Raw genomic sequence first — 22,189 nt, forward strand, 5'->3', positions numbered from 1 at the left:
TATTGCTCACTCAGTGGCTAGAGTACTGTGATTTCCATTTTTATAACTGTTTTCGTTTGTTTGCTTTTCCTGGACATTTCCTCTTTTCTTCTTGAATTACCTATCGTTACCACTTCCTCCACTGATAGATCCACAAGGAGAGCGGAGAGCACAGAAGGCGCCCTCTCCCCTCACATCTTCCAAGCTCTCCTGCCTCGCTCAGCCGATCGTGCCTGTGGCCTGCTCCCCGGCGTCAGCTGGCTCCCCTTTGTAATTCTCCGGGATCCGTCCCTGTGTCTAGATCCCACTTCTTCCCCTCTCTCGATTTTCTCCTTTGTTCTCCTAGGGGAAATCCTCAAGCACTACCCTAAGAAAGGATGTTTGGCAGTCTGAGACCATCAGTATTTGAAGCAGTGGAAGTAATGAAAAATCTCATTACTGGGTTTTAAACAAATAGCAGTTTGTCTTTTTTACTAATAAGATCTCTGAGGCAAATGATGACTTTTCAGCAGTGCCACTGGGGACCAGGCATCCTTAGCGTTTACAGCATTCACATGGTAGTAGATGTTATAAGTAGAGATGATTTGAAGCACACCAAAGTCTGTGTGTGGGTTATATGCGAGCACCACACCATTTTATATCTGTGCATTGGCAGATTTTGGCATCCATGGGGGTCTAGGAACCAATGCCCTGTGGATATTGAGGGATGACTGCAACAAGCAGACTTCGCTTTGGACCGAGTTGGCCAGAGCCAGGTCACATAGCACCCCAGGTGTGGTTGAGGGGTGACTAAAGGGAGTGGACTTGGGGGTGGCTGTGAGATGATCCGATGAGGACCATCAGCCACATTACCTGGGTAATGTCATCATTCTAACCACATCCATTATCGATAGTGTAGATATGGAATTTTAGGCAATTTTCACTCTTCCAGTGGTAGCCCTGTTACTCCTTGCAGTGGATGAGTAGATGTTCTTGATAAGTCTGCCACCTCCATCCAGATAAATGCCATAAGAGGAATATTTATGTCATCGTACACAGTATACGTATTGACTGAGTTGGAGAGAGAGAAAAAAAGAGAATTCAAATGTTTTTTAACAACTTTTATCTTGGATACTAAATCCTTAGCCTGTAAACTAGAAAGGAAGGTGAAGTCTTAAAGAAACAGATGCTCTTGGAAACGGAGCCCATGAAGTCTTGTCCGTCAGTTTCTTCTAGAGGATATTTCTCAAGGGCAGTCACAGCTCACCGTCACTGAAGACGGCAGTCAAGCCCGGAGTCAAATCTAGGCGAGTTTCTCTTCTTTTTAATGGGAGGCCAGTAGCGAGTTGGGCAGGCGGTAAAGATAATAATGCCTTTCTTCTGCTGGGACAGCACGGGCTCCACTGCCCCAGTAAGTCTTGTTCTGCACGTAGCCATCTGCGTTTGGTTTAGGGCTGGAGCATAGGCAAGTTTTTGGTGGGAGCCATGGAAATAGCCTGAGAATGACTTCCTGGAGAGCAGGTTGCTGTGTGTCAGAAGAGTCTTGTATGAAAGTTCAGCCCTGGCCGGTGCGGTGGCTCACGCCTGTAATCCCAGCACTTTGGAAGGCCGAGGTGGGCAGATGGCTTGAGTTCAGGAGTTCAAGACCAGCCTGGGCAGCATAGCGAAACCCCATCTCTACAAAAAATACAAAAGTTAGCCAGCTGTAGTGGCACGCACGTGTCATCCCAGCTACTCTGGAGACCAAGGTGGAAGGGTCGCTTGAGCTCAGAGCTGGAGGCTGCAGTGAGCCGTGATTGTGCCACTGCACTTCAGCCTAGGCAATAGAGTGAGACCCCATCTCTTAAAAAAAAAAAAAAGTTCAGCCCATGGATCATGGGCACAATTCACTTCTCCACTATTCCCCCGCACTCTGCAAGGCTTTTCTCAGGATGCTTCCGAGTAACTCGTGTTTGTGTGGTGTCTCTAAACACAATTGTGTGGTCCAGTCCTGCCACCTCTAGCAGTACACTCCCAAAGCACAGAAACCTGTCTGACGGTCACTCACTGCCACAGCGAGAAGCTTGCTTGGGTCCACAGCATCCCCAAGGCTGCAGTGACTTAACCGCCCCCCGCCCCTACCAATGTGAAAACCTATACTTAAACTGATAGGTGATACATTGGCCTCCTGCATTGATCCCCGTAGCTAAATTTTATGTCAAATAAATATTGTAATTCTGCCAAAAATGAATAACGTCTAGAATCTTCAAGTTTCCTCAAAAATATTAAATGCATATCTCACAGATCTAAAGTACTCATGTTCTGAAATCTTCTTCATTTCTTTGCTACTCTTGTAGACAGGCACACTGCATGGCTGGCATGGAATTCTGCAGCAAAAGGCAGTTCTCCTGCTGAAGGTTGTGGTTGTAGTGATTGCTGAATACCATCAGTTAGTTCTTTGGGTACCTCTCGACAGGTGTGTTTCTTAATCACTGTTTCCTAAATTGGAATTTGTGTGTGTGAGTTTGCAAATCTTCTCCACGGACTCGCTGTCGTCATGGCATTTGTGATTCAGAGGAGGGATCTGCGGTGCCGATTCCACAGGAGCTCAGGCTCGCCTGTATTTCTCTTTCAAGCAATGATTTTCATAAGTGCTTTCCCCTGTAATCTCATAGTTTTGTCATTTGTAGGCAGTAGGGACATGAGCTGACATGTGTTAGGTCACAACTTTATTAATTTTCAAGTGATATTAATTTTTAGGTTTGAAGAAGATGCTTTCCCCTTTTCTAAGTTGTCTCTGTTTCCTCCAGCATAATTTTTTTTCCTTTGGTTAATTTAGATTATTCTCTGTCATACTGGAGGTATGTGGTGATTTTATTGTTTGTCATATTTAAGAATGAAGAGAAGCTGCCCATCACTGCGTGTCTGTGACAGGAGGGGTTGGCCAGAGGGCCTTGCTCGATGGGAAGTAGGGGGCGCTGGCTGCTGCGCTGGGGACTCACGGATGCCCCCATGCCGAGGTCTTCATTTCTCTGGGCTCTAAATGACTACACCAGCTGCCTTTAATTTTCCCCAGATATGTCAGCAACTCTCTTTAGAGTAAAAAAACCCACCACCAGCCTGAGTGCTTTCCGGCAGGGGGGCGGTGGTGGAGGATCATTGCGGAACACCTGGCTTCAGGCACACAGGTGAGACGCCGGCTGTCCTGATGGCAGGTCTTCAGGTAATCTGTGCCTTCCAGCCCGCACCACTCCAGGCTTGGGCATGGGGGCTGCCTTCCACTTCCCTTCTCTGCATGTGCTCTGGACACTTTCAGTTCCTCTTTTTTAACAAAAGTTGGCCAAAGTCAGTTTTGCGTACCTTATACTTTATTTATAGTAAGCTGTAAGAACCCATACTTGTGAAGGTTTTCAAAACATTAGAATATCTGCTCCCTGGTGTTAAGAAATGTGTAATATAGTTGAAGCACATATATTCATTCTTTCTGTCTCTTTTTCTCCCCCGCCCCCCACACACTCACTCCACCACCACCACAATGACCGAGGAGAACTGCATTTTTCATTTAGCAGAAATGCTGCCATTTCCACTGTCTATAGCAGAAGGGGAGTTCATCCAAAACATACAGTAGAAACCCCTTTAATTGGAATCCACAGAACGGCCATCCCCAAAGCCCCTCTGGGGAGAATGAAGCCACTGTGAGAGGTTAAGAGGGTGGGGGGCAGGGCTGGCCCTTGGAGTGGGCTGGCGAGCTGACTTGCCAACCAGAAAGGAAATAGGTCACGGGAGAAATGGGGGGAAACACAGGCCCATGGAGGATGAGGTCTACGCCTGCCAGTGGGTGCTGGGAGGGCAGCCCCGGGGGGAGCAGGCAGCAGGAGATGCCCAGCCCGGCCCCGTGTACCTGGCAGGCCTCAGCCTGTGGACACCCTCGCCTTTGGTTTGTGTGACATTTCACAGTTGGTGGGACATTTGTGCCGTTTCATCCATCTTTAGTCTGCGCAGCTGAGCTGAATGTGGCCGCCAAAGCTTTTGCTGCTTCTCTGTGCCCATGCACCATCCCTTTCTGTGGTTTGCACGGGGAGATAAAGGTCTTTTTTGTTGGCACCTTTCGTAACTCCGAGTCCTGGAATTTGGAGGCTTCAGTAAAAAGAAAAGTGATTTCTCTGCATAAAAAATTTAAGAACCCTTACCGCTGATGACCTTAAATGAATTTCACAGACACAGCGAACTGTGTCATTAGCACAGGCAGCTTCCAGGGTGCAACTGAAGTTCCCCTTTCTTCACAAATGCTTCCCCCAGCCTGAAATCTTCCTTGGCTGACCGCATACGGCAATCTCCTACACAGCGGCCTTGACAATCATGTGTTGTCTTGTAGCCTCTCTTCTACTGTCATAAGCTTACTTTATATTTGTTATGTAAACCTGTCAAGAATGCCTCACGTTAAATTGATGCTCAGGAAGGATCTATAGATTTGGCTTGATAAATACATATTTGAATAAACTACCTTTAGTTGTCTTCTTTAGATGTATCCATGATGCATTAAATATATTTGATCTTCAATTGATTTGTATGAAATGTGAGAAGAAACAAAGAAAACTTGATTAGCCATAATTCATGAAAACGATACACTGTTTGCAGTTGTCATAAAACTGGGAGCTTTCCCAAAATTCTTAGAGTTTAACCTTTTTTTTTGTTTCTAATTTCATCTATTTTAAAGTATTGTCTGAAATTGCTTGATACTCTGGACCACAGATGATGGCCAGCACCATGGGATGCAGACTGGGGCACTGTGATCCCAGCAGGACCCATCTACCTGGCCCTGCTTGCTGTCGCGGGAACACCTCTGCCGCCACCACGGAGGCCGAGGGGCTCGCCCTGCCCCCGACGCGGAGGCCGAGGGGCTCGCCCCGCCCCGACGCGGAGGCAGATGTCTTTCACAAAGGATCCTGGTGGGACAGGGCAGTGGAGTTTCTGGCTGAAGGTGGAGCCTCATGAGAGGAGAGGGGCAAGTGGGAAGTAAGTGCTTTCACTGAACACTGAGGTCAGAAACACGGAAGAGGTGTTCATTCTCACCCATCCTCTCCAGCATCACACGATAAGTCCGTCTGCGCAGAAGGCAAGGGCAGGAAACAGGCGTAGAGATCAGAAAAGAAGTTAGGCCATCTTTTCTTGAAGGTGAAGTGATCACCTGTGTTGAAATGTCAGCTGTTAAGTATCACAGTGGGATTTACAGAATACTCCCTCCAGCAGCAGCCAATACATACACTTTTCCAGTGTCCGTGGAACATTCATCAAGGTCAGTCATATCCTGGGTCATAAAATAAACCTCAACAAGTTTTAAACAACACAGCGTGTGTTCTTTAACCACAGGAGAATCAGCTACATGTCAATAAACACGAGAAAAAACTGTGAAAAAAATTAAACAACGTATTTCTAAATAATGGGTCAGAAGCCTCAAGGGAAATTTAAAAAAAATACGTAGAGTTAGATGAAAATGAATATACAACATATCTGTATTTATAGGATGCAGATCAATCAGTACTGAAAGAGAAATTTATAGCACTAAAATCTTATGTTAGAAAAGAGGAAAGATGACAAATTATTGATATAAATTCCTACTTCAAGAAACTGGAAGAGTAAAATAAACTGAAAGCAGTCAGAAGAAAGGAAATAATAACAGAAATCATTAAAATTGAAAACAGAAAAACAATGGAGAAATATTAAAAGCTGATTCTCAGAAAAAAAATCAATAAAATGGATACATTCCTAGCAATACTAACAAAATAGAAAAATCAAGAGGGAGATGGAAAAACCTCTACAGATCCTGCAGCCATTTAAATAATAATGAACAACTTTACACTCTTAAATTCAGCAACTGAGAGGAAATGGACCAATTCCTCGAAAACCCCCAGCTACCAAAATCCAACCAATTGAATATTCCGAGTATTATCTGTTCAGCAATAGATAATCTGAATAGTCATAGAATCATGAAAGAAATTGAATTTGTCATTTAAAATTGTCTGAAACATAAATCTCCAGGCATACATGGTTTCACTGGAGACTGTTGCCAAATATTTAAAAAGAAGAAGCAGAACACCAGTTTTGCACAAGCTCTTCCAGAAGATAGAAGGGTTGGGAACACATTTCAACTCATTTTATGAGGCCATTATTATCCTAATGCCAAAACCAGACACACCGTTCAAAAAAAATAAAAAGCAAACCAATATCTGTCACAAACTTAGATGCCAAAATCCTCAAAACAATAATAGCAAATCAGTTCTAGCAATTTATAAAAGGAATTATACGCTGTGACTTAGTGAGTTTTTTTACGGGTGTAGAAGTCTAGTTCAATGTTTAAAAATTAATTAATGTACTTCATACCAACAGACTAAAGATGAAAAATCATACGCTCTTACCAATTGATGCAGAAAACTCTTTCATGCGAGAGAAAACAAACAAAAAAAAACTCTCAGTGAACTAAGAATAGAGAAGAACTTCAATTTGATTTTTTTAAAAATCTGTAAAAACCTAACAGCTGTCCTTTTACTTACTGGTAAAAGACTGAATGTTTCCCCCTTAAGATTGGAAGCAAGGCAAGGATATCCATTCTTATTACTGTTATTCGACAGAAGTACTGGAAGTTCTAGCCAGTGCAATAAGACAAGAAAAAGACATCATTGGTTATCAGGGAAACGCAAATCAAAACTACAGTGAGGTGCTACCTCGCGCCACTAGGGTGGCAGCAATAAAACAGATGGGTAATAACAAGTATTGACGAGGATGTGGAGAGATTGGAATCCTTGCACACTGCTGGTGGGAATGTAAAATGGTATGGCTGCTTCAGAAAATAGTCTGGCAAGGTTCTCAAGATGTGAAAGTGAGGGTCTCCCCGTGACCCAGCAGGAGAGTGGCATGCACTCTAGAATAGCGCTTGGCCCACACTGGGCACTCAGCTGACCCCTGCTGGCTTGGCTAATGAGCAGAGTAAAAACACTCCTCCCTGGCAGTGTGGGGGCCTTCCGAGTGGAGGGTGGTGCTGGTGTGGGGGCCCTCCAGGTGGAGGGCAGTGCAGGAGGCCATGGCAGGAAGTGGCAGTGCTTGGACTAAGGTGGTAGATGTTGGCAAGGCAATTGTTTGCATCTGGGGTTCGTTGTGAGGGAAGAGTGATTCGCTCTGGATTAGATGGAGGAGGTAAGCAAAAGGAGTTAAAGGCAACACCAGTGTTTTGGCCTGGGTGGAATGGAGCAGCTGTCTCCCGAGCCAGGAGGACCATGAGGCTGGAGGCTGGATGGAGGTCTTGGGGTGCAGGACACAAGAGCTCTGCTCAGGCAATGTGGGGTGTGGGGTCCCATCAGAGATGTTTGTTCAGCATCTCCTGTAAATTAGGAAGGGTGACAGGGCATACAGCAGCACACAAGTGGACAAACCCTGGCTCTACTTTCCTGAGAATGCATCAGAAGGTGGTCGGTGTCATCCTAGAACAGACAATGGCTGAAGCCACGGGATGGTGACGAGCCCCCATGTGGTTCGTGTGGCTGGAGAGGAGAGGCCAGTCGAGGCCTGCGCTCGGTGGTGTGTGTAGAGTCTGGGAGAAGGAGAGGCACTGACAGACCAGACCAGAGGAGTAGCCGGGCAGTTGGAGGGTAACCAGGCACTCGTGGCATCCGGAAGTCAGGAAAAGCCTCAGGAAAGCCTTCTAGAAGCAGGGACAGTTAGCTGATTGCTGTGCTGTTGAGCGGCTCACACGAGGAGGACTGAGGATGGACCGTTGTATTTGTGCACACGGGGCCATTGCTGGATTTAACAAAAGCAGTGTCAACGCAGGGTGGTGGGCTCTCATGTGATTCTAAACTGTTCAAGAGAGGGTGGCCGATGCCATGTGGAAGCTCCTGAGGGAGGTTTGTTTTCGTCACATGGACGTTATGAGAGCATGTGTTTGTGCTAATGGGAGTAACCTGGCAGAGAGGGAAAAGCTAATGTGTGGGAGGGAGAGAGAGCTCCTGAGGGCGGCCCTTAAGCAGGTGTGAAGGGAACAGGATCCATTACACAAGGGGAGGAGCTGGCTGGAGGCGGAGCATCGACGGTGGTCATTCCAGAAGGGGATGGCAGCACATGCGTGCAGAGGCCAGGTTTGGAGGAAGGATGCAGACGCACAGCACAATCAAGTTTAGAAGGAGCAGGTACACACACACACACGTATATAAGCACATGCACATACAGACATGTACACATACACATGCACATAGACAACACATGCACACATGTACACGTATACTCACCTACATTTACATACATATATGCACACACATACATATATGCATATAGACATGCATAGATGCCACACACATACACACACATATACATACATGTCCACACATATAAACACATGCACATACACACAGTCATATACACAGAGACACACATAGACACCATAGACACACCCACACACATACACATGCATGTGCGCACACATACATGCACATATAGACACGCACATGTATACATGTGCATACACACATGCACACACCTATATACACATATATACATGCCCACCTATACATACATAAACATACACATATACACGTGCACACAGAAACATGGACATATACACACATGCACACATACACACAGGTACATGCTCATACATGCACATCTACACACTCACCTATACACACACACACACACAGCTTTTGGTGCCATGCCGCAGCATATTCCTAGTGCTTCACATATGTTCCTTTCTAATTGGTGTTTGTTTTAGAAGGTGGAGTGAGTACATGTGTCTGGATCCAGCCTTATTAGATTGTCTTTGCGCACTGGGAATAACACCCACTTTATGCTCAGCTCTTACTAGTGTCTCCAGCTTTCCCTCTCCTCCTTGTTAACAGAATTGGAACCCTTCCTGTCTTCCCGTCTCTCTCCTGAAATTAGCCAAGGCTCTCTCTCTTATGACTCAGTTCATTAGAGAAGTAAGCAGAAACACAGCAGCTGATGATGAACAAAATGTTTCCGGGGGTGAAGGCACCCATCTGGCAGGGGGCAGGGCGCTCTTGCAGGTTTCGCCGTGCAGAGAAGAAGCCACAAGGACCGAGGGAGGCCGGAAGGAGATGTCTAACCTGAGCCGTGGAACGTAAGAAGTTGCCAGCATAAAGACAGGTAGGAAAGGCATGTCAGTGACAGAGGCAGGAGAACACGTGATCCACTTGTGTAGGAAGCTCCAGCAGCGTGTTCGGAGTGCTGGGCATTGCCAGGTCTGAAAGAGGTCATCAGTTCTTGGGAAAGGTGCCTGCGTGGGCTAGAAATCATGGAACAAATCATAAAGCCAAGTAGTACTTTAAACCCAGATGCTACTTTAATTAACTCACTTTGCTACTTTGCCCTCGGCAGCAAGGGTTGAGGGCACAGCCCTGGCTACTAGCACAGCCCTGGCTACTAGCACTGTCCTGGCTACGAGCACAGCCCTGGCTACTAGCAGAGCCCTGGCTACTAGCACTCTCCTGGTTACTAGCAGAGCCCTGGCTACTAGCACTGTCCTGGTTACTAGCACAGCCCTGGCTACTAGCACAGCCCTGGCTACTAGCACAGCCCTGGTTACTAGCACTGTCCTGGTTACTAGCACAGCCCTGGCTACTAGCACTGTCCTGGCTACTAGCACTGTCCTGGCTACTAGCACTCTCCTGGTTACTAGCAGAGCCCTGGCTACTAGCACTGTCCTGGCTACTAGCACAGCCCTGGTTACTAGCAGAGCCCTGGCTACTAGCACAGCCTTGGTTACTAGCACAGTCCTGGTTACTAGCACAGTCCTGGTTACTAGCAGAGCCCTGGCTACTAGCACTGTCCTGGTTACGAGCACAGTCCTGGCTACTAGCACAGCCCTGGTTACTAGCACAGCCCTGGCTACTAGTACAGCCCTGGCTACTAGCACTGTCCTGGTTACGAGCACAGTCCTGGTTGCTAGCACAGCCCTGGTTACTAGCAGAGCCCTGGCTACTAGTATAGCCCTGGCTACTAGCACTGTCCTGGTTACTAGCAGAGCCCTGGCTACTAGCACAGTCCTGGTTACTAGCACAGCCCTGGTTACTCGCACAACCCTGGCTACTAGCAGAGCCCTGGCTACTAGCACAGCCCTGGTTGCTAGCACAGTCCTGGTTACTAGCAGAGCCCTGGCTACTAGCAGAGCCCTGGTTACTAGCACAGCCCTGGTTACTAGCACAGCCTTGGTTACTAGCACAGTCCTGGTTACTAGCACAGTCCTGGCTACTAGACACCTCTGCTAGAGACTGCCCAAAGAATATGCCATGAGTTAGCTCTTTCTCCCCCTCCTGCCACTGGTCAGCTAAGCCTTCCCCCTAAAAATCACTTTTTGATATAAAGGGTAAAGAATTTCCAGTATCTCCTTTAGTTGACTGTGAGAGAAATTAGTGTAATTTCTAACTGACCATCTTCACAGAGTTGTAGAATGATCACAGAGCATTTAGAAGCTGTGGGTTGCTAATAGCTAAATGGCTTTGAAATAATGAATGCATCATTTGGGGGAACTCGGGGTAACTGTGACAAACCGTTGTTATGAAGGGGCTTTAGCTAGCCTTGGAAGGGCAGGCTGGAGGCTTCTCCACGTCCTTGGAAGTCTCCATCCACCAGAAGGAGCTCCTTCTGCTCTCTCAGGCTGGATGTGATAGTTGCCAGCAATAGGCGCAACTTGGTTTTTAAATTAAAATCTAATATTTGATATACATAATTATATCAACAATATATTAAAAATATGATTTCTGCTTTGCATCTGCTCTTTTTGGTACACTGTGTGTCACATGATAGATGCCACATTAATATCTTTGACTATTAATAGAGTTGGATAAGTAATACACTGACTCCTTTAGCAGCCTCAGCCTTTCTTTGAACTTTGCAGACATGGCCATTGTAATTAGGTGTTGTTGAATTGAGAATAAAAGTTACTTTAAGGCAGAACTAAAAGTGTTACCGAGGAGATACTATTTTCAGAAATTACTTGGTAAAGACTCCTCTGGAGTCGTTAGTACCATATCTCATTATAAAGATGCCTCTTATATGTATTTGAGAAGGGAAAGAAGGAGCCCAGTGTTGACGTTTTATTTAGAAAATGGGAGGCCGGGCGCGGTGGCTCACGCCTGTAATCCCAGCACTTTGGGAGGCCAAGGCAGGTGGATCACCTGAGGTTGGGAGTTTGAGACCAGCCTGGCCAACATTGGTGAAACCCAGTCTCTACTAAAAATATAAAATTATCCGGATGTGGTGGCGCATACCTGTAATCCCAGCTACTTGAGAGGCTGAGGCAGGAGAATCGCTTGAACCCAGGAGATGGAGGTTGCAGTGAGCTGAGATGGTGCCATTGCCCTCCAGCCTGGGTGACAAGAGCAAACCTCCATCTCAAAAAAAAAAAAAAAAAGTGCAGTGCAGGTGATCCCCACCGCCCCCACAGCGGTACTTTCTGCGGGTGATCCCCACCGCCCCCACAGCGGTGCTTTCTGCGGGTGATCCCCACCGCCCCCACAGCGGTGCTTTCTGCGGGTGATCCCCACCGCCCCCACAGCGGTGCTTTCTGCAGGGAGCGGACGGCAGGCCTGGGGTGTGCTGCCCGCTTACCTCATGAACTGCGCGTGCACTGACTCCACATTACCCACACGTGGGAACAATGCAGCAGATGTCTTTTTTGGATCCGGTTGCTGTGTATCGCATCGCAAGACTTTTCTGGATCCTTCCCAAATCCTCCAGAAGACTCTGGAGAGCATTGAAAAATGAGAATCTTTCCTGTGTTTGAGTCCCTAGGCTCCCCAGGAGAAACCCCTTTGGGTACACGTTCACCTTGGGCTTGCTGTTGGGGAAAACCATGGCTCCAGGCTGGAATTGGTCACTTTTAGGCCTGGGCACTGTTCACAAGCTTGGCCAATCACAAGTACTCAGCCTTACACGCAGGCCTGTTTCTGAAAGATAGTTTCAATTACGGGGTCAATATCTTAGGTAAATGCAAAACCAAAACAGTGTATAGGAAATAACTCATCTGTTGAAATAGTTTTTTTTTTTTTTCCTTGGGTTAGCAACCCTGAAGAAGAATGTTCATTGGCAGAACCCTTTGGCTTGAATGTCAGGATGTTTTTTAAAAATGCTATTGGTTCTGGCTGGGTGCGGTGGCTCAGGCCTGTAACCCCAGAACTTTGGGAGGCCGAGGCAGGCAGCTCACTTGAGGTCAGGAATTCGAGACCAGCCTGGCCAACAAGGTGAAACCCCGTCTCTACTAAAATACAAAAATTCGCTGGGTGTGGTGGCACTCGCCTGTGATCCCAGCTACTCAGGAGGCTGAGGGAGGTGAATCGCTTGAACCTGGAGGTGGAGGTTGCAGTGAGCCAAGATTGCGCCACTGCACGCCAGCCTAGGCGACAAAGCAAGACTCCCTCTCAAAAACAAAAAGAAAACAAAACAAAACCTGTTGGTTCTAATACCCCTAAAGCAAAGAGCTCTCCTGTGTACTCGTCCATGCACCCAGTAGTGTGGTGGGAAAGAAGGAATTCAGCATGCTTCCTCCTGGGCCTGGCAGACAGGTACCAGGTGAGTGGAGCACTGTCATTGCCTGTCACTTGCTGTTGGAACCTCTGCAGCCAGAGGGCATGTCTTCTTGTCTATACCTCAACGTACTTTGGGGGGCTTCTTAAATAGGTGGGGTTTCTGTCAATGATCACACTGAATCGGGAAATGAAGTTTCTAGTAGGCATATTTGGGATAAAGCTCTTTCTACATCTACCTGTCCGACTGCTCCCTCGGAAACCACAGAATGCTTCCAGTGTCCAGTGCGCTCCAGGAGGCGTTGGGCCAAGCGCCCGTGCATCTCAGGGTGCAGGCTGAGATAGGCACAGCAGATGCAAACCCAGCAGCGTCTGGACCACAGGAGCTTTGTCTCTCCACCGGACAAGACACAGACTTGTTGGTCCCTAAGGAAGTCCCCTTCAAACCTGCTGAGTTCTCATGTGGCTCCTGTACACTGGAGACTCGCCCCACCGCCCCTTGCCATCCTGTGTTCTAGTGCTGACTTGGAAGAAAGGTGGTGTTGGTATGAAAAGTGTTAGATTTCAGAAGCTTGGCACAAATGGTTGGCAGCGATGGAGGGACTGCAGTGTTTAGAGGCTGTGGCGGGAGGGCCTGTTGGGTGGATGGAGGGACTGCGGTGTGTGTTTGGAGGCTGTGGCGGGAGGGCCTGTTGGGTGGATGGAGGGGCTGCGGTGTGTGTTTGGAGGCCGTGGCGGGAGGGCCTGTTGGGTGGTTGGAGGGGCTGCGGTGTGTTTTTGGAGGCCGTGGCGGGAGGGCCTGTTGGGTGGATGGAGGGGCTGCGGTGTGTGTTTGGAGGCCGTGGCGGGAGGGCCTGTTGGGTGGTTGGAGGGGCTGCGGTGTGTTTTTGGAGGCCGTGGCGGGAGGGCCTGTTGGGTGGATGGAGGGGCTGCGGTGTGTGTTTGGAGGCCGTGGCGGGAGGGCCTGTTGGGTGGATGGAGGGGCTGCGGTGTGTGTTTGGAGGCCGTGGCGGGAGGGCCTGTTGGGTGGTTGGAGGGGCTGCGGTGTGTGTTTGGAGGCTGTGGCGGGAGGGCCTGTTGGGTGGATGGAGGGACTGCGGTGTGTGTGGAGGTTGTGGCGGGAGGGCCTGTTGCTCACTTCTCAGCACTCTGGTTAGAAAGTAAATTTAACATGAGAGCAACTTAACAAAAAGAAAAGCTTTTCATTTTGGGGGCTTTTTTTGTTTGTTTTTAGACATGGCTTTGCTCTGTCACCCAGGCTGGAGTGCAGTGGTGCCACCACAGCTCAGTGCCACCTTGAACTCCTGAGCCCAAGGAATCCTCCCACCTCGGCCTCCTGAGTAGCTGGGACTGCAGGCATGCACCACCACACCAGGCTGATTTTAAACAACTTTTTTGTAGAGACAGGGGTCTTGCCATCTTGCCCAGGCTGGTCTCAAACTCCAGAGCTCAAGCAATCCTCCCACCTCAGCCTCTTGAGACGCCGGGACTACAGGCATGCACCACCACACCCGGCTAATTAAAAAAAAATTTTGGAGTGATGGGGTCTTTCCATCTTGCCCAGGCTGATCTTGAACTCCTGGGTTCAAGTGATCCTCCCACCTCAGCCTCCCAAAGTGCTAGGATTACAGATGTGAGCCACCACACCTGGTTATATAAAAAGAAAACCTAAAACTAGTAAACCACACTGATATTTTTTGCTATATTTCTGCTATATACATGTCCTTTTGAAAAGGAAAATAGGAATATTGAACTTAGTTTTTGCATAAAGGGCCATTTCCTCCCACTTAAAGTTGTTTCCTTTTTAAACCTCTGCCAGCCATTCTTACGTGGCCAGTGGTAGTGGTGCTGATTAAAATTACACAAGTCTGCCAGCAGTCCCAGACGGACATCGCAAATGGTGCCTTCCACGGTTCAGGACTGCGCGCTTCACTCCACGGAGGTCTGCCTCAGATGCCTCCCTCCCAGCCCCTTTCCGGAGGCCAGGGAGAGTGCGTTTCCACCAAGCGCAGGAGTCAGCACTTCCTCATAGCCTTCCCATGCCCTCCCAGCACCAGGCACACATGGCCGCTCCCACCTATCCCATCCACCTGTTGTGACGCGGGTCTGAATAGCTGCAGGTCCACGTCGTTCCTGGACCCATCACCTGGCTTAGTGGGCCTGTCACAGCAGACCTGGAAACTAATTTTCTGTGTACAGCAGGTTGCATTGCCGATGCTGTTTTAGCTTATGGAGCCCAGAGCCCAGGAAATGGTTTTAAACATGATTTTGCCTTCCCTCTTCCCTCTTGTTTAAAAAAACCCACTCCTTGGGGGTTCTTGGTGATTGTTGCGTGGCATGTAAATATCCCTAATGTCACCGAACTGTACATTTGAAACGGCTAACATGGCAAATTTTATGCTACAGGTAATTTATCATCATAAAAAAAACCTCATTCCTCTAGAAATTGCAGTTTTTATTGAAAAGGTTAAATTATATTTATTATTAAGTATATGAGAATTTGATTTGTACTCTGGGTTTAATGTTCCTGTGGTAGAATGGGTTATTAATAAAACTAGCAGTCATTAGTACCTTCCAGCTGAGAAATTTGAGATGTTAAAAACAAAGTTTGTTAGAGTCAGATGACAGCGCGTTCTGTACCATCACCGTGGTGCGAGGTGGCTGGGAGTGAATACAGCTCTGTGTGTATTTCATTCCGAAAGCACTGGGCGTGCTGTCTGGAGAGGGCTCGGCAGCTTTCGTGTTGGCGTCGTAGGTGCTTGGTGGAGATTCAGAAGGACCCAGATGGGATAATGGGGCAAAAGCGGCCCTAAAATCAGGGGCAGTGCCCGGCACTCTGGACGCATGTGCTGGCCCAGCTGCAGGGCAGTCCGTGTCATCTTTGGGGACTCTGTGTCCTCGTCGTCACAGCTCTTTTAACATGGAGCTGAAACCTCATGGGGATGGTAAAAAGCAGATGAAATAGTATATGTGAAAGAGCCGTGAGAAATACTAAGAACTATGCGACTAAAAGTAAGGAGCAAGGAAGGAGCAAAAATGCAGACACAGACACATTCTCTCCCCGTCAAGCCGGGGAGCGCATTGCAGCCCTCGGTGATTAAAAGCCACGCACTCTGGACACATCTCACCCCCACCCATATTCATCGTCACTTACGATATTCATTTACAGCAGCACCTCCTCTTCATGGAGGCCTGCCACAGTCTGAGTAAACAAAAGTGATCTTGTCCCTGTGGTATTCACAAAACAAGCCCTAGGAATTGTGTAAGTCACAAACAGCGTCCAGGCCCTGGATCTGGGACGACCAGTCTCTGTCATGCGATGCTCCGGCCCTCATGCTGACCGCTTGGTCCACGACCCCGCATTAGCAGGTGGCGCTCTCGGTCTGAAGCCTCGTTCTGTACCTTGTTGTTCCACATCCCCGGCCTAGATGGGCAGATGAGGTTGGCCCCTACAGCAGAATGCTTTCCGTTACAGCCGAATTATAGGTATTTTTAGACACGTGAATGAAGGAATTCTGCAAGCTGTGTGGCCCGGTATGATTGGCATTTTTGGGGTTTTCTGTTTTCATTCCTTTAGCTATCTACATGACATGCCCAGGCATCACATTTCAGGGTAACTGAAGAGAAGGCGATGCAGATTCCATCTCACAGCCTGTGGTGTGTTCTTCTTGTTTTATCTGTTCCCTGTCTCTTTCTGTCCCTTTGTTTCCTGCTACTCTTTCCCCTCTCCCCACAACAAAGGACCAGCCTTGATGATACTGCAGGAGGGACTTTGCAAGCCAAGCTCTCCCAGGGCCCATGGGGCCTCCCTTCCAGCAGGTGGGCCCTGCATGCAGCCCACAGTGTCTGAGGACTCTGCATCCCCGGAAGGGAGGCATTGCTTGTGCGCGGCTGCTGTGCCTCCCCCAGCTGAAAGCATTCTGTTTGGTGGAACTGGTTCTGATATTTTCCAGCTCTTCTCAATTATTTCCAGGAGCAGGCAGAGCAGTGTGTGTACATAATCCCTCATGTGTTATACTTATTAAATTTTACTGGCCAAAATGCCAGGAATTCTTGTGAACTTCATTATTTCTGAAAACGACAGCAAAACCTCTTGTGGATTACCGAAATGGCCACATACAGGCAACGTAGGTAGCCAGGGAAAGGAATCACAATCTCAGTGCTAGTATAATTAGTCCTTGGTGGTATAAGGATCCTGTGTTTTGTTGAATGCTGTGGTTTTTTGGTAAAACAGGAACCCACCTGGTATCCATGGCAGGGTATAGCAAACTCGTGTATCAGACAGTCCTGTCATTTTTTAAACCTTTGAATGTAATGCATTATTTAAAAAGAAGGAAGAGTTACACTTTCAGTTAGATTTCATTTGGTAAAAAGTGAAATTTTCTGTGCATTTTAGTAGTAAACAACAATTCACTTAGTGCCTTTCTTCCTAAAATGGCACTGTGATATCAGCTTCACATATGATACTTTTACGTGACCAAAGTCTCATTGAAATAAATACCAACCGGCATTACTATCCCTACTTTGAAGAGAGATTAAATTTTGAATTCAAAAACACCTCACCTTTCTCCCTGATTACAAAATTAATGCACATTTGTTTGTAGAACATTTAGAGAAATCCGATGAAGATGGGAGGAGATAAAATCCCCCTAATCCCCCACTCGGGGATGAGTGCTCACTCTGTCTGTTTTTCAGTCTCTTTTGATGGGTTGCTTTAGTCAGCCCACTCAAACTCACATTTTGTGGTTTGCCTTTGTGTTGGTGATGGAGTTCACATCATATAACCTGAACGTCTTCCCATGTCATTAAACACAACAAAATAAGGTTAGGATAGATTAAAGATTGAACTTTTAAAACAAACCGTTAAGACACCATGAAAGACCTGGTGGACAGTGATACAATCCTAGGGTAAGTAGGGTCCTGCAAAGAGGAAAACCAGGAAGAAAACAGAGTTGACAGAGACACAACCAGGCTGTGCCGTCAGAAGGGCCTTGGGAATGAGACGGCCAGGTTTCCAGGCTTACAGTCTGTCTCCGGAGACAGTTCAGCAGCGACGCCTCTCTCCAGAGGACTTTCCAGTGAAAACTCACAGCCTGAGTTGATTTATTCTTTCCTTCTGTGTTACAGCTCCAGCTTACTCTTTGGTTGTGACCAGCAGCTAAATCACACTCTCTTTTCCCGAATGTTCTGCCCTTCAGGTAGCTGCAATCAACCCAAATCACCCTCTTGCTCAGATGCCTTTGCCTCCGTCGATGAAAAACTGCATCCAGCTGGCAGCCTGCGAGGCCACCGAGCTGCTGCCCATGATCCCCGACCTCCCGGCTGACCTGTTCACCTCCTGCCTCACCACCCCCATCAAGATCGCCCTGCGCTGGTGAGTGGCCCCTGCTGTGCCCCTGGGACCCACTCAACTGGGCTCTCCCGCAGGGACCCCAACCCATGTGGGCCCCAGGCATTCACCTGGTCCCAGGAGCCCACGTGACAGACATGAGTGTCCCCGCCTTCTTTTTGTGTCATTCGGGATTCCAGGTGGAGGCTTGGGTTCTACTCTTTGAGAGCTCAAGATCCCTTCTTCCTTCTGATCTGTTCGTGGGCAGCTCACTGCTTTGCGATTTCCAAGAACACCCTCTCCTTACCTTTGTTCACTGCAGAGGCGTCTTAGTACCAGGATAGGTCATACTGGAAACTGGACTTTCTTTCAGGGGAAGAAAAGGCTGTTATGAAAAAGGAAGTCATTTAATTCCTTGCTTGAGTTGAAGCGTAATCTTTCAATGTATTTTTAGCAATGAAAAAAGAGCCATGATTTTTCTGTCTCCATCCTTTTTAAGTTATAGCCGTCAGGAACATAACTGAAGAAATGTGTGTGATATTCCAAGATGGTAGAAGCCGCATTTCAGCCCCAACATCCCCGGCAGAACGCACAGTGGGATATGTGTGTTTCCTGCCTCCAAATCCAATATTCTCCCCTAGACCATCTTGCCAGTCTTTAATATCTCCTTTCCCATTTTATGTTTTGCTGAAAAGCTTATATGTCGTGACTGTTACCGGCTAGTAGATAAATACCTCTCCCTTGAGGTGCCGTGCGAATGGTGCAGCTGTGCAGCAGACACCGTGCTGTCGGCCGAGGACACTCTTGAGGCTTCTGTCAAGATGGCCTAACACTCTAGACAAGTCTCCTGCCTTCTCACCCACAGCCCTGGGCGGACACGGGGAGCTAACAGCACAGCAAAGTAAGGGCCCCCAGGGACACCCTGGGAGGGGCCAGAGGGGCAGGGCAGCCTGAGGGGGGAGGAAAACTTGGCCTTCCCGCTCTGCCTCTGCAGCCAAGTCCAAATTGATCCCAGACCCCAGGGCTGGGGGTTCATGATGTTGGGGTGACTGCAGCGCAGCCCTCACATTAACTGTCCCTAGGCCTCCCCACCAAACTTGAGGGCTACAGGTTTCCACTCAGGGAGAGACCTCCTTTTAGTGTTACTCACCCCAAAATAGTTGGAGATGAAGGGAAGAGGGCTGGGTGTGGTAGCTCACACCTGTAATCCTAGCACTGTAGGAGGCTGAGGCAGGAGGATCCCTTGAGCTCAGGAGTTTTGAGACCAGCCTGGGCAACATAGGGAGACCTTGTCTCTAAAAAGAAAATAGAAAAATAGCAAGTGCAGTGGCTCATGCCTGTAACCCTAATGCTTTGGGAAGGTGAGGCAGGCAGATTGCTTGAGGCCAGGAGTTCGAGACTAGCCTGGCAACATGGCGAAACCCTGTCTATACTAAAAATACAAAAAAATTAGCTGGATGTGGTAGCACATGCCTATATTCCCAGCCACTTAGGAGGCTGAGGTACTAGAATTGCTCGAACCTGGGAGGCAGAGGTTGCAGTGAGCCAAGATTGTGCCAGTGTACTCCAGCCTGGGTGACGGAGCAAGACCCTGTCTCAAAAAAAAAAAAAAAAAAAAAAAGAAACAAAAAAAGAGGGGAGAGGAGCTGTCTGGAGGGGGCAGCAGAGAGGGATCTGCAGTGTCTCTGCTGTCCAGCCAGTACCCCCACCTTACCTGGCTGATGCAGACTCAGCCTGAAAGGGCCACTGTCCTCTGCACCCAGCGGAGCAGAGCTCACTTGGCAAAACTAGACACCTGAGTAGCACAGCCACTACGCAGAGAGAAAGCTGAACCAGGGTTATTGTAAAACAAGTGTAATACATACAATCAAAGAAATAAAGGAAGACACCTGTAACAAGATGTGAGAACAATGCTACAGTTTGAATGTCTTCCCCCAAATGTATGTGCTGGAAACTGAATCCCCCACGCAACAGCGTTGGGAGGTGATTGCATCATGAGGGCTCTGCCCTCACATTTAGGTTAATGTCACTGTCACAGGGGTAGGTTAGTTATTGTGAGAGCAGGTTGTGATAAAAGCAAGCCCAGCCCCTTGTGTTATCTTGCCCTTCCACCTTCTGCCATGGGATGGCACAGCAAGAAGGTCCTTGCCAGATGCCACTCTTTGACCTTGGACCTCCCAGTCTCCAGAACTGTAAGAAAGAAGTTTCTTTACTTAGATGAAGAGAAGCTGCTTGAAAAGTCCAAGAATACAGTTACGTAGGAGGAATAAGTTATAGTATTCCATAGTAGAGTAGGGAGATTACGGTTAACAGAAATAATTTATTGGATATTTCAAAATAGCTTGGAGAGAAGAATTGTAATGGCCCCAACACAAAAGATAGAAGGTGGAGTGAGATGGTGGAATAGAAGCCTCCACCAGTCTTCCTGCAGCAAGGATACCAATGTAACAACTTATCAGCACACACAGAAAGCACCTTCATACGAACCAAAAATTAGGTGAGCGCTCATAGTACCCGGTTTAGCTTCATGTTGCTGAAAGAGGCACTGAGAGGTAGAAAAAACAGTGTTGAAAAGATAAATGTTTGAGGTGATGTATGAGTTGGATAGATCCCAGTTACCCTGATTACATGGGTACCCTGAGTACATGAAGCCCCAAAATACATACAACTATCATATATCAATTTAAAGAATACAAAAAAAAATTGTTATAAATTACTCAGTCTGTCGTAGTCTGTTATAGCAACACAAAACAGACAGACAGACAAGAAAAAGTACTATAAAAGAAGAACAGAGCAGAAATAGGGGTAGGTGCACTGTAATGTTTGAAATAAAGAACACAGTAGACAGGACCCATAGCAGGAGAGACACTGCTGGAGCCAAATGAATGGCCTGGAAGACTACAGTGGGGGCTCACAGGAGGCCATGGGAAAGGGTCGAGATGGGAAACAGAAAAGCCAGGAGATGCAGAGAAGGGAAATAGAGGCCCCAGTATGCAGACTGGGGGCATCTCGTGTTGAGAGAACAAGAATACGGCAGAGCTGAAAATACCTGAAGATCTCAGAAATGCACTCCCCAAAATTGGGAAAGCTGGAAGCCCTCCAATTGAGAGGGATTGTGCCAACCAGAAATTAATGGGAGACCTCCGACCTCAGCACATCCAGTGAGGCGGAAGACCCTCTTGAGGGCACCTTCCCTGACGCCACGTTGTTTCTGAACTGCTCTCCATCCTTGTTTGTTTGCTCTGTAATGTCGAAGTCCTTTCTGAACGCAGATCTCTTTTCACGTACCAGTTTATGAGGCACACGTTACAGTGCGCCTACCTCTTATTTCTGCTTGTTTCTCCTTTCGCATTACTTTTTCTTGTTTGTCTTAATCTGTTTTGGGTTACTATAACAGAATACAACAGACTGGGTAATTTAAAATGACAATTTTTTGTATTTTGTAAATTGATATATCATAGTTGTCCATATTTGGGGGATCCATGCAATATTTTGATACCTGTATACGATGCATTAATGATCAAATTGGGGTAACTTGGATATCCATCACCTGAAACATTTATCTTTTCTTTTTAAGACTGCTGAAGAGACGGTCTTTTGGGGCCTCTATTTCTCTTCTCTGCATCTCCTGGCTTTTCTGTTTCCCACCTCTGTCCTTTCCCACGGCCTCCTATGCGCCCCTCATTGTAGTCTTCCAGGACATTGTAGGGCTTCAGCAGCCTCTCACCTTTATGAGTGTTCTTTTTAACTCTCTGTACTGTATGTCTGATCCCTGTCCAAAGAGGCTTATGAGTGCCCATTTCACATTACCCCAGGAAGAGATTGGTCCACCTGACTCAGGAGTTCATCCATTCATTGCCCAAAAACTAATTTATTCAGTCCCGACTGTGTATGTAATAAGACCCATGCTAACCACTATAGGAGATCCTAAGAAGCATATTGCCCTCAACAAATGTCTCCTCTGGTCGAGGAGATAAGATGTGGCTTGAAAATTCATGATTTCAATGGGTGCTTCATGCAAGATGAAAATCTGAACCCTTCAAGGCAATGTGTGATCAAAGACCAAGTGACCTTATGGCACCAAGGGCTGTTGTGTTCCCAGAGGACAGAGAACCATGGCTAAGGGCCACAGGGTTTGAGAAAGCTGCTTGGAGGAGGTGGAACCTGAGAGGAAGGTTTCGCCAGGAGTGCGGTTGAGCTCAGAGAGTGGGCTGAAGTCCAAGTCCATTGTGGGGTGCTTTGAATGCTGCCCAGAGGACCTTGACTTCTCCTGGGACTCTGGCACAAGAGAGCCCCTGAAGGTGTTTGGGTAGAAAAATGACTTCATCAGAACCGTGTTTTAGAAGGAGGATCCAAGTGATGATAGGGAGACCTTGGTGACCATTAGGCCATT

General features: G+C 47.6%; 1 protein-coding gene across 7 annotated transcripts in view; it reads left to right on the plus strand.

The window, feature by feature from the left end:
* RPTOR (regulatory associated protein of MTOR complex 1) overlaps window positions 1–22,189 on the plus strand; it is a 416,632-nt gene that overhangs the window by 187,719 nt on the left and 206,724 nt on the right. For 6 of the 7 annotated variants that reach the window (XM_024350719.2, XM_024350720.3, XM_063799998.1 and 3 more), the window contains one exon: window positions 17,666–17,841. In XM_024350719.2, the coding sequence (XP_024206487.1) occupies window positions 17,666–17,841 (176 nt within the window). Of the gene's footprint in view, window positions 1–9,005; window positions 9,091–17,665; window positions 17,842–22,189 lie in introns of those variants that run through there. The other variant, XM_024350723.3, reaches the window with a different exon arrangement.

The sequence above is a fragment of the Pan troglodytes genome, chromosome 19, assembly GCF_028858775.2.
Source record: "Pan troglodytes isolate AG18354 chromosome 19, NHGRI_mPanTro3-v2.0_pri, whole genome shotgun sequence".
Classification (NCBI taxonomy): Eukaryota; Metazoa; Chordata; class Mammalia; order Primates; family Hominidae; genus Pan; species Pan troglodytes.